This window comes from Mchenga conophoros, linkage group LG23 (assembly GCF_057382185.1).
Source record: "Mchenga conophoros isolate Kocher_MC1m ecotype Shallow Benthic linkage group LG23, M_conophoros_male_GT1.1, whole genome shotgun sequence".
NCBI lineage: Eukaryota > Metazoa > Chordata > Actinopteri > Cichliformes > Cichlidae > Mchenga > Mchenga conophoros.
Window position 1 is genome coordinate 31501030 of NC_140547.1, and position 12235 is coordinate 31513264.

At 39.0% G+C, this 12235-nt stretch overlaps 1 protein-coding gene across 8 annotated transcripts in view; it reads left to right on the forward strand.

The window, feature by feature from the left end:
- Positions 1–12235, forward strand: part of LOC146547620 (dedicator of cytokinesis protein 9-like) — a 67214-nt gene that overhangs the window by 53275 nt on the left and 1704 nt on the right. For 5 of the 8 annotated variants that reach the window (XM_085264637.1, XM_085264638.1, XM_085264633.1 and 2 more), the window contains exons 44-51: positions 1090–1196; positions 1345–1467; positions 1611–1724; positions 8584–8730; positions 10374–10584; positions 10964–11154; positions 11251–11351; positions 11524–11662. In XM_085264637.1, coding sequence (XP_085120763.1) covers positions 1090–1196; positions 1345–1467; positions 1611–1724; positions 8584–8730; positions 10374–10584; positions 10964–11154; positions 11251–11351; positions 11524–11662 — 1133 coding nt within the window. Of the gene's footprint in view, positions 1–114; positions 247–1089; positions 1197–1344; positions 1468–1610; positions 1725–8583; positions 8731–10373; positions 10585–10963; positions 11155–11250; positions 11352–11523; positions 11663–12235 lie in introns of all 8 variants that reach the window. The other 3 variants (XM_085264632.1, XM_085264630.1, XM_085264631.1) reach the window with 1 other exon arrangement.

Here is a 12235-nt window from a genome sequence, read left to right on the forward strand (position 1 = left end):
TACAGAAGCCATAAAATGAATCTCTGATAAACATTACAGCAGTAGAGGAACATTATCCTGGAGAGATTGATTGATAAACTCAATAAAGCCTATCAACTCTCTTGTTGTTTTCAGATGAAAGATTTATGGAACGTGATAAAAAGCTATATGTCCGAGCTGGGGATGTCTGCAATCGAAATTGTAAATTGTATACACTGCAAATTCCTCCAACTCTAAAACCATCAATAATTGTAAAAAATAAACAGTGTGAGTCATATTCCTTCATCGTTATCCTTCAAGTTTATGGTCCTGTGCCGTGTTTTTGCTGCCCTCTTCTTGACAGAGAACTCAGATGTTGTTCCTGGGAAGTGCTTTAGTTACCACTGGGACTACTGTTGCCTTCACCCTTCACGTCTCTCTCTCTCTTACTACACACACAAAAGTGGAAGAAACGTGGCTGATAATTAGTGAGTGTCACAACCAGGATGAAAGAACAAACAAAGGTCCACGAGTACATCAGGAATTTATCTGCAACTGATAGTGTGCTTAGTGAATACCTCGGGCAGCAGAAGCCCAACAAAGAAGAGCAGGAAGGAGAGAGGAACCATCAGGGAAGGGCAGGCCCCTGCATGGCATGTACCACTGGCTGATACTAACAAATCCTACCAAATCCTAAAAGCTGGACTGAAAGACAACACAGAGTGTTGACAACAAATCATGGCAGCACGGGAACAAGCTCTGAGCACAAGATTCATAGAGGCCCGGCCTATTACACCAGGCAAGACCCCAGGCGCAGGCTGTGCAAAGATGCCCCTGAGACAGTCTAGCACATAACAGCATGTTAAATCTCTAAAATCCTGTAAGTTGTGGGGTCTCCATGGATCAGACTTGTTTGTCCAGCACATCCCACAAGATCTGCTTGGACTGAGATCTTGCCAACCTCAAACCATTCCTGAACTATTTTTGCATCATGGCAGGGCACATTATCCATGGCCATAGCCAACCGGGAATATAATTTCTATGACAGGGTTGACATGTCAGTGGTGATAGTTTTATGCTTGATCAGTGTATGGTTCTACTGGACCTCTCTGTGTACCTTTTTTATGCCAGGCATGTTCAGGCAGGGCTGCTCAGCTTTCCGTGTCATCACTCCGAACATTGACGAGGAAGCAGCCATGATGGAGGATGTTGGGATGCAGGATGTTCACTTCAGTGAGGTCAGACTTTGTTTCGATCTTTTCTGAATGTCAGCCTATAGAATGTCCTTTTAAAATTAGTCATTGGCTTCAGGAATATTTTTTGGCAGTAACATTAGTCCCACTTCTCAGTGTCTTTTCTAAAGATAAGATAATTGTTTGTGTTCAGGAGGTGCTGATGGAGCTTTTGGAGGAGTGTGCTGATGGCCTCTGGAAGGCAGAGCGTTATGAGCTCATTGCTGATGTCTATAGGCTCATCATTCCCATTTATGAACAGCGCAGAGACTTTGAGGTGAGCTGCACACTGAGCACAAGTTATAGACAAAGTGTGAATTGTTCTGTTCTGTTTATATAATGCCAATTCACAACAACAGTTTGTAAATAAAAACATCTGCGTGACAGTTATTGCAATTTGTTTTTGAATTTGTCAAACAGAAACTGGCACACCTGTATGATACACTCCACCGTGCGTATACTAAAGTGATGGAAGTAATGCATTCTGGCAAGAGACTGCTTGGCACATACTTCAGAGTGGCCTTTTTTGGACAGGTAAGTTTACAAAATAAAAAGTAAATAAATATGATAATAATTAAAATTTTCAGTTCAGCTTAAATTTGACTCAGTCCACAGTTTTCATAAAAGCATGGTGTTTATCTTATTGTTTTTTGCAGTACAGTACCACATACACACATACACTCTCTGATACAGCTGAACCTTTGAATCTAAGTGGAACGCTACTATTTTTTAAATTGAGATTTCTCTTCTTTTCCCTTTCCTTTTAAGGCTGCGGTAAGTGAATAGAGGAGTCCTCCTCTATGTCAGTGCCTTTTTACGTTGTTTAAGGGCTAATGAGTATTTGTAAAATTACTATCAAGTATCTGTAGATTTTTAAGCTTTTGTTGCTTCATGATTTTTTTTGACCAGTAGTGGATAAAACATGGTTACTTAGTCACAAAACAATAGCTGTTGTGTGACTTTTATATCATTTTATCTCTTTTCTGTTTCATTTGCAAATCCAGAAACTCATCCTTTTTTCAGTCATATGTGATCCCATTGTGATTTTTCCCCTGAAAGTTTCTTTTGATTAATTGATGAAGCCTTTCCAACTATTACTTTTATACAAATAAACCACAGTGTAACTGTTACGCATGTATGAATATATTAAATTAAATAGATTGTATCTGTTTGACTCGGTAGTGATCAGCTAATGTTTGCTGTGTTTGATAACTTTCTGTATATAATGACAATCACTTAAAGTGGACCTATTGCTCATATGTATATATGTATATATATATGGGCGGTTAATCCTTCAAGCTCCGGTCCTCTACCAGAGGCCTGGGAGCTTGAGGGTCCTGCACAGTATCTTAGCTGTTCCCAGGACTGCGCTCTTCTGGACAGAGATCTCCGATGTTGTTCCCGGGCTCTGCTGGAGCCACTCGCCTAGCTTGGGAGTCACTGCACCTAGTGCTCCAATTACCACTGGGACCACCGTTACCTTCACCCTCCACATCTTCTCGAGCTCTTCTCTGAGCCCTTGGTATTTCTCAAGCTTCTCGTGTTCCTTCTTCCTGATGTTGCTGTCATTCGGAACCGCTACATCGATCACTACGGCCGTCTTCTTCTGTTTGTCTACCACCACTATGTCCGGTTGGTTAGCCACCACCATTATGTCCGTCTGTATCTGGAAGTCCCACAGGATCTTAGCTCGGTCATTCTCCACCACCCTTGGGGGCATCTCCCATTTTGACCTCGGGACTTCCAGGTTATACTCGGAACGTCATAACCAAGTGGCCGACATAATGTACAGGAACATCTGTGCCATGTATGCCTTGCCTGCTAGCATCTTGCACCCTGCTGTTATGTGCTGGATTGTCTCTGGGGCATCTTTACACAGCCTGCACCTGGGGTCTTGCCTGGTGTGATAGACCCCAGCTTCTATGGATCTTGTGCTCAGTGCTTGTTCCTATGCTGCCATGATTAGTGCCTCTGTGCTGTCTTTCAGTCCAGCTTTGTCCAGCCACTGGTAGGATTTCTGGGTATCAGCCACCTCCTCTATCTGCCAGTGGTACATACTGTGCAGGGGCCTGTCCTATGGAACGCCAGGACTGCCATAATGAATTAATTAAATACACCATTAAATAATTAATTAAATGTGGCAATAATTAATTAAAATTGGAATTAATTAATTAAATAAATAGTTATGATATATGTAATTAATTAATTATTGACACATTTAATTAATTATTTATGTATTTCACGTTTTAAATAATTATTGACACATTTAATTAATTAATTATTGACATATTTAATTAATTATTTATGTATTTCACATTTTAATTAATTATTGACACATTTAATTAATTATTGACACATTTAATTAATTATTTAATGATATATTTATTTATTTCATTTTGGCAGTCCTGACGCCTGGCTCTCATCATGAAATAATTTTATCTGTCAGCCTCACCCATCAAACTCAGGGGGCGGGGTTAACGCTGATCGAGTCAAAACCATTGCTTTGGCCTGGTGGCCATTGTTTCTAGCACACAACAACCGGCATGTGGAAGCTAACAGAACTGAGCTTTGAAAAACCCTGTTTGTGTGTTACCAAATACCGTTTTAATATTTTTTTAGCCGAGAATGTAGTGGTTTAATCTTCATGTGTCTGGTCGGTTTGTCAAGATACAGCCTCTTTGCAAAAGTGTTTCGATGATTTCGGAGATGTCGTCCCAGTCTCACGGCAAAGCGTGGGATAGACCCGCTCGCCTCGCAAGCAATCCCACCGACAAAGCGCAGGCCCCGGTACACAGCTGTAGTAACCCCCGCTGACTTCTTTTACTGAGGTTATATTTATCGGTGTTTTATTTCCTGATGTTCTTATGTGTCCTACGTGTTTCAGTCGCCAATTCTGAATTATAACTAACATTAAAAACATGTTTAAGGAGGAGAGAGAGCAAATAAATCTGTTTAACATCTGATCTTTGGGTTTTTGTTCAGTAATCAGCGTGACCTGTGTATAAACACATAAAAGAGATAACGTTGGTGTTTCCGTCATGTAGTAACTGCTGGCTTTAACTGTACAAAGGTTGTTCGACACTATGAAACACATACAGACTTCATGATGTTCGGCTAATATTTTTATTGTGAATATTAATCATGCTGACCTCGCTCTGTACACCACGCAGCGAGGTCAGCATATCCACGATATCCTCAGCTCCATGAGTTAACACAAAGTTTCCCAGCTGACTATCTAACTGCCAACTATTCCAGAGACGTGAAAATATACAGCATAAAGAAAAGTGTAAGAGACTCAGCAGCAGATTAGAATAACAGTTATACATTTAATAAATCACCAAATGAATCCAAGAAACGAGCAAACCTGTTCCGACAATTTGAGTTTGTATTCCCTCAGCTGCAGACTCGCTGCTGTTTAAATGTTTGAAAAGGAAGATTAGATATAAACAAACGTCAAACATAGACTCAGTCTGCCTTCACATTTGATATGAGGCCAGCACGTATAGTGGCCTCAGCAGGCTATTACTGAAATACACGTGCTATATCATAAACTATGATATAAATAGGGAGGTCCTATTAACATGTTTAGTTTTAAAGGACACCTTCCTGCCTTTAGTCTCATTCATGAGCAGTATTCGTTTTCTTCTAACATCCAGAAGTCTGCACAATGTGTTTCATAGTTTGTAACAAGCCTTTGACAGGTAAACATAACATGACCGAAAAAGCAAAAAAAAAAAACAAAAAAAAAAAAAAAAGAGAGAGAGAGTGTTGACATAAGAAGAGAAAATGCTCTCAATTATGGAGACAGGCAAATGGTTCATTTATGTTTGATGTGTGTTTATTCCTCCCTAAATATCGTCGGTGAAGTTTGCCATGCACGTCAGATTTTCCTGCGCATTTTTATACCTCTGCCAACAGAGAGAGAGAAAAAAATCACATTCTAACAGACAGCTGGTGCTTAGAATACAGTTGAATAACTATTAAAAAACAGATGATATTTAGATGATAGTTCAGTCTAACACATGTGCCAGTGAACCATTAAACGTCTGTGAAACTATGCAGTTATGAAACGTAACTTTAACCTCAGCCAAACCGATTTGCTCAGTTGTAAATAAAACAGCGAAGTAAACGTGACCCGACAGACAGAACCTGAGTGAATGAAGTCCAGCGTTTAACCACTGAGAGCTAAAACTCAGCAGAGGTTTCAAAGCTGTGTGCCGGTGATTGGACATCAGCCGCTGATAAAGCTGGCTCGCCTATAAAGTGCTCTGTAAGGAAACAAGCTCCAGCAGCTCTGCGCTCGGGGAAAACACTATATTTACTTATCTTGTGCAGTTAAACTGTGACTATCACCAGGTAACTAGGCGTGTTTCTTGAATTAGCAGCAGGTGTTAAACAGCTGACAGATGAGGAGGAGGATGCATGCAGGTAAACTGAGGGTCTGCTGAGCTGATCGCTGGTTTCGTGAGAAAAATGTCAGCTCGTTCTTTATGTTACAGAAGCACAGAGACACAAGACCAGGCGGAAAGAGACGATCGTTCGGTGAAAATGAGAATCTGCGAATGCAACATGTGGAACACGGAGAGTGGAATATGTAAACAAACCGGTTAATGTACCCCCTCGGTGCGCTCTGCATGCTAACTGTTAGCAGAGCTAGTGAAATCTCTGAAAACATCTGAGCACTTTTGCAAACATGTTCTATGTTGACAACCTGACCAGACATATGGCGCGACATTCGCGGCTAAAACACTGTTAAAAGTGTAGCTGGTGACAGAAAAACGGCCTGTGATTTGATCTGCATTCTGGGATAACTGGCTGCCCCAAGTCTACACAAGCAATCGATTATCTAGGATCGACCTGTTTTGACTTACTTTGCACGGCAACCAATCAAATGTTAGAGAAGCTGCATGGGCAGCGTTAACCCCGCCCCCTGAGTTTGATGGGTGAGGCTGACAGATAAAATTATTTCATGACGAGAGCCAGGCGCCAGGACTGCCAAAATGAAATAAATAAATATATCATTAAATAATTAATTAAATGTGTCAATAATTAATTAAATGTGTCAATAATTAATTAAAATGTGAAATACATAAATAATTAATTAAATGTGTCAATAATTAATTAATTAAATGTGTCAATAATTAATTAAAATGTGAAATACATAAATAATTAATTAAATGTGTCAATAATTAATTAATTACATGTGTCATAACTATTTATTTAATTAATTAATTCCAATTTTAATTAATTATTGACACATTTAATTAATTATTTAATGGTGTATTTAATTAATTCATTATGGCAGTCCTGGCGTTCCATACTGTCCTTCCATGATGGTTGTATGTAGGGCTGCTCAATTAATCGAATTTTAATCACGATTACGATCTGGGCTTTCAACGATCATTAAAAATGACTGAGCCGATTATTAGCCCCTCCCTCATGCTTTACTCTCGCGCTGCTCCATGTGGCAAATCAAGCGCACTGCTCTGCATTTCGAACACGCGTCACAACAATTAAGAGGACCCGAGGGAAGCTCGGAAAGCTAAGCAGAAGTTATTTGGAGAGGAGTGGACTGCCGTTGGTTGAAAAGAGAGGTAAAAAAAAAAAAACTTCAGTGGTGTGGAAACATTATGGCTTCGCGGAGTCAGACGTGGATCAAGTAGACACAGTGTGTAAACTTTGCTATGGTGTCGTAGCTGCACCACAGAGCAACACTGCAAAGTTCACATTTTTCATTTATTTCTTATATTGCAAACATTTGCACTGTTATCAGTATTTGCACACTATTTTATATTATTTTTTAAAGTCATTATTCAATACATTGTTATTGTTAAACCTTTAAAGCATGCTCGTTTTGTGTAACTATTTTTAAATCCCTGTAGAACCTGAACGCTAAGCTAGCACAATAAATTTTTTTCCATATGAAACCAGAGGAGTTGTACTTACTTCTTATGCCATCAGCTTGTCCTCGGTCACGGTTTCCTTCCACATATAGCTTTGCAAAAATTGCATAAAAAGAGCTTGCAGGAACAAAAACATAATATTCCAGAAGCACGCTTTGCCGATCCGATCAGCTGTTCTTAACACTTCCCACATTGAAAAAGACGTCAACGTGAACTATCGCAAGTGACGTCGTTTTTGCGGAAAATGTAGTTTTTTACTTGTAGGCCTTAGAACTCGAATTGCACTGCTGGAAATAGTTTATTTTGATGCACATGCACATTCTTTGCAAATTTGCATCATAGGATTGTTTTTTTGTTTTTCCTGCAGTATATAAAAATTGCTGTATCTCCAAAAATAAAACTATGAAGACACTCAAAATAAATTTCCTGTTGTTGTAAACTATTTTTTGCAACTTTTTTGTATTTAAAGTTTTGAGGGATAAACCTCTTAAATTTCTCCAAGTAGAAATATATGTAAAAAAACAAAACAAAAACGATTTTCAATTTTTTTGTAGTTTATTGCACTTTTTTGCAATTAATGTAGTTACTATGGACTTAATGCATACACATTTTTAAAATATGGGCTATAACAGTTGTATTGATGTATAGCAACTTCAAATGCTCCCACAAATGGCACTACAGCATGTAAAAAAAATAATATAAGCTCTGGCGGACGAAATAAATATCGTCAAATAATCGTGATCTCAATTTCAGTGAAAATAATCGTGATTATCATTTTTGCCATAATCGAGCAGCCCTAGTTGTATGTATGTATGTGTGTGTGTATGTGTGTGTGTGTGTGTGTGTGTGTGTGTGTGTGTGTGTGTTTATGCCCGCCCCTCCCAGAGCCTGGTTCTGCTGGAGATTTCTTCCTGTTAAAAGGGAGTTTTTCCTTTCCACTGTCGCCAAAGTGCTTGCTCATAGGGGGTCATATGATTGTTGGGTTTTTCTCTGTATGTATTATTGTAGGATCTACCTTACAATACAAAGCGCCTTGAGGTGAATGTTGTTGTGATTTGGCGCTGTATAAATAAAACTGAATTGAATTGGTGTGGCTCAGGTGGTTGACAGGTCATCTACCAACTGGAAGCTTGGTGGATCAATCTCGGGCCTTGGTTACAATCCTGAGTTTCTCCGAATGTGTCCATTGGCACGTCATTTAGCATGACAATGCTAAACAGTGTTTATGTATACATAAAGGGCTGTATGAATGTTTGTGTCACTGGCTTTGAGTGCTCAATTTACGTATGTCATTGTTAACACCTTTAAACAAATACAGACTGCTTCATACATCTTGTAATTGAAAGAATAAATCCACCATCAAGTCATACAATAAGGAGACAGTGCAATACTAACAATGTGGAGCTTGAAATGAGCACAATAGGTCCACTTTAGTGCACAGATATTTTCTTTAACCATCTTATTTCAGTTTTGATCTTTCCGTTTTGCAGGGGTTCTTTGAGGATGAGGATGGAAAAGAATACATCTACAAGGAGCCAAAGTTCACTCCACTGTCTGAAATTTCCCAGAGGCTCCTGAAGCTATACTCTGACAAATTTGGCCAAGAAAATGTCAAGATTATTCAGGACTCTGGCAAGGTGTGATCACATTCTTGTATGTTTGGATGACAGTATGATAGACCTTAGTAACTGTGCAATAATCTTGAGAAAACGTTATTGTAGGTTTGACGTACACATTGCATTCAGAGAATTCACAATGAATCCGGTTGTTCAGTCTGACGTCACTAGCCGTGTCTGGACCTAAACTCCGCTGCAGGTCCATATATCAAACGATCACTGTGGCATTACTGAGAGTTGAAAAACTGTCTAAAGTCTTTCATCTGTAATAAAATGATCAGCGTTCTGCTCTACCAGGTGTAACAATTGAGTTAAATATCCAGGCATCCATGAAAACGGAATTTATGACATTTAACGGAGTTAGAAGTTAGCAGGGAGTTAGCTTGCTAGCTTCTATCTAAATACAATATAGCATGTCCTGACTGCGGGGTTTGGGAAACAAATTAAAACGTACAGCTCTGTTATCACTTCCAGCATAAATGAAGACAGAAAACTAAAAAGCAGTGACGTTTGTAGGGTTACTGAAGTTGGGCTAGCTGGTATATAATGATGTGCTAAGTGACCGCTAGCGACACAGCTATGTTAGCATAATATAAACAAGCTAACCTTTTTTCCACTCGATAAAAGTTAACGTGAGTGTTCTCGGTGGTCACGAACAAATGTAATCGCATGGCAGGATGCTATAAAAGGACCAAACTTCAGCCAGGAGAACAATTGAGATAATCCATCCATAATACGAGGTTAGTCATTCGTATACTGCTGCATGGGCTGGGCTGTAGTTACATCCTAAGGTGTTAAAAACTGAGCTTAAATAAATGATTAGCGGTAATAAAAGCCGAGGGAGGTCAACAGTGATCACTGACTGTTTTAGGAGCTTTTTGAGATCAAATAGAAGAAAATACATAACATTAAACATGTTAACAACACAAAAGCCATATTAAACGCAGACTACTTTAGACCCGGAAGTAGGATTCATTGCGTCATCACTGAACAACCGGATATATAAAGTCTTTTAAATGTGTTTTTGAATTTTTGGCTTCACATAGGAGACAAACCTCGTTCTCCTGCATGAATACATTTTCACCTATTCATCCACTACAATGTACTTTGTTGCTGTTTATGCTATATCTCCTGGTAACCTAAGCCCCAAAGGCAACCCCCCCTCCCCTCTCCACCACTGTGAATGTTTGTATTGAAAGCCCATAACTATGACAACTGTTGATGAGCCTCAATCTGATTTTGGGTCACATACCACACGCTGAGGGTTACTTTTGAAGTGCGGAAATGACTAGACCCATCTTGCTTAAGAATTATATGAATTCTAAAAAAAATCTCAATTTTTTAAAGTTAACCTTTTGATTTATTTTCAGCTTGCACTAACTTGACTTGTGAATGTTATTTTTTTTGCCAGTATAACCTGTAACCTCAAAAAAAAAAATGAAGTTGTGTAGCTGCCAATACCTTTGTTAAAATGTTAACATGAGAGCATACAAAGCCAGTTGGGAAGAAATCAAATTTAATATATACCTTTTATATGTCAACTGCTATTGGGAAATACCGTTACTGGTTGGTTAACACACTAATTTATTTTCATGTAAGCTTATATAAATATTATGGATTGAACACAAATAAAATATGTTGAAAAACTTCTTCTGCATCCACAGGTAAATCCGAAAGATCTGGACTCAAAGTACGCCTATATCCAGGTAACTCACGTCACGCCCTACCTCGACGAAAAGGAGCTGGAGGACAGGAGGACAGACTTTGAGAAGAGTCACAACATCTGGCGCTTTGTGTTTGAAACACCGTTCACAATGTCAGGCAAAAAGCAGGGCGGGGTGGAAGAGCAATGTAAACGGCGGACTGTTCTCACCAGTATGTCATACAATCATGGAAACTATTTGTAAATGTAGAGTAGATTAACCAAAGTTTAATTATATCTTCCTGATTGTCAGCTGTTATTGTTGATTACAATTGCCTGTGTCTCACTTTAGTGCAAATCACTTAAAAAATTATGTAGATGAATTTAGTTCTGTTTCATTAGTGTACCAGTAAGTTCAGCTCTTACGGTGCCTTATTAATAATTATGCTAACCGATTTGGCTATAGTGGAGACTCCGCTGTGGCCATTTACAGTGTTTAGTATCCTGGTTATCAGCATTACTGTGGAATCTACTGTTTCTGTGTTCAAAGGACATTTTTATGTTGCTGCTAACAACAGATATTTTTTCTCTTCCAATCCTGTGTTCACTCAGCCACCCACTGTTTCCCATACGTAAAGAAGCGTATAGCAGTCATGTACCAACACCAAACCGACCTGAGCCCCATAGAAGTGGCCATAGATGAGATGAGTGCCAAGGTGAATGAGTTGCGACAGCTGTGCTCGGCCTCTGAAGTGGACATGATACGCCTGCAGCTCAAGCTCCAAGGCAGCATCAGTGTTCAGGTAGAGTCAAAATCACAAGGTTATAATCATTTTTACTTTATCAATAATTATTTTATTGAATTCTAGAATTAACAGTCTTTGATTTTGATTTTCCAGGTAAATGCTGGTCCTCTTGCTTATGCCAGAGCCTTCCTAGACAGCAGCAGTGCCAAGAAATATCCAGACAACAAAGTCAAACAGCTCAAAGAGGTCTTTAGGTACTGACAGAAAACCTTCTTCCCACACACTATAACATACCCAATATTACTATGATTACATTGTGCCTTAGTGAGCTTGGCTACAGAGGTTGGATGCTTGTCTTTCTGTATTGCATATTACTATTTTGCGCTTGTTGCTTTGCTTTGAGTTTTTTCATGCCTCTCTTTTCAGGAAGTTTGTGGACGCCTGCGGTCAAGCGCTTAGCGTTAATGAGCGGCTGATTAAAGAAGACCAGCAAGAGTATCATGATGAGATGAAGGCCAACTACAGGAATCTGACGAGGGAGCTGTCGAACATCATGCACGAACAGGTGGAAACACTGAAGAATGATGAATGATCACAGCATGTGATGGCTCTGAGATGTGATGGCTCATAAATACTAAATATTTTATTTATAAAGTTTTGTTCCGTGTGAAGAATCAAGTTGCACCTGGTCTGTCAGATTTTATTTGTATTCACATCTGCATGCTTCATCTACACTTATCTACACATATATTTTGTTATGAGGGTGTTTGTCAATGTGTAATTTTATATTTAATTGCATGACAAAAAGTGCTGTCCTGTGCTGCAGTTCTTTTACTCTAACCTTTACTAACCATGTTTCCTATCTCCTTTATTTATGCTGTCATGAGCAGCTTGGATGGTAATAATGATTATGTCATTGAATAAAGTAACTATTTACACTGTAAAAGATTTATAGACAGCAACTGACTAACAGCTTCATGGACATAGTATCTACATCCAAATCTGCCTTCCAAAAGATGAAATGTAATGCCCTCTTGAATCAGCTTCATGTGTAGCCTGATATTTATGATTGTCCACGGATTAAGGAAAATTTTAAAAGACCATTCCTCACTAATTCCACCCCCCACCCCCTTTTAAA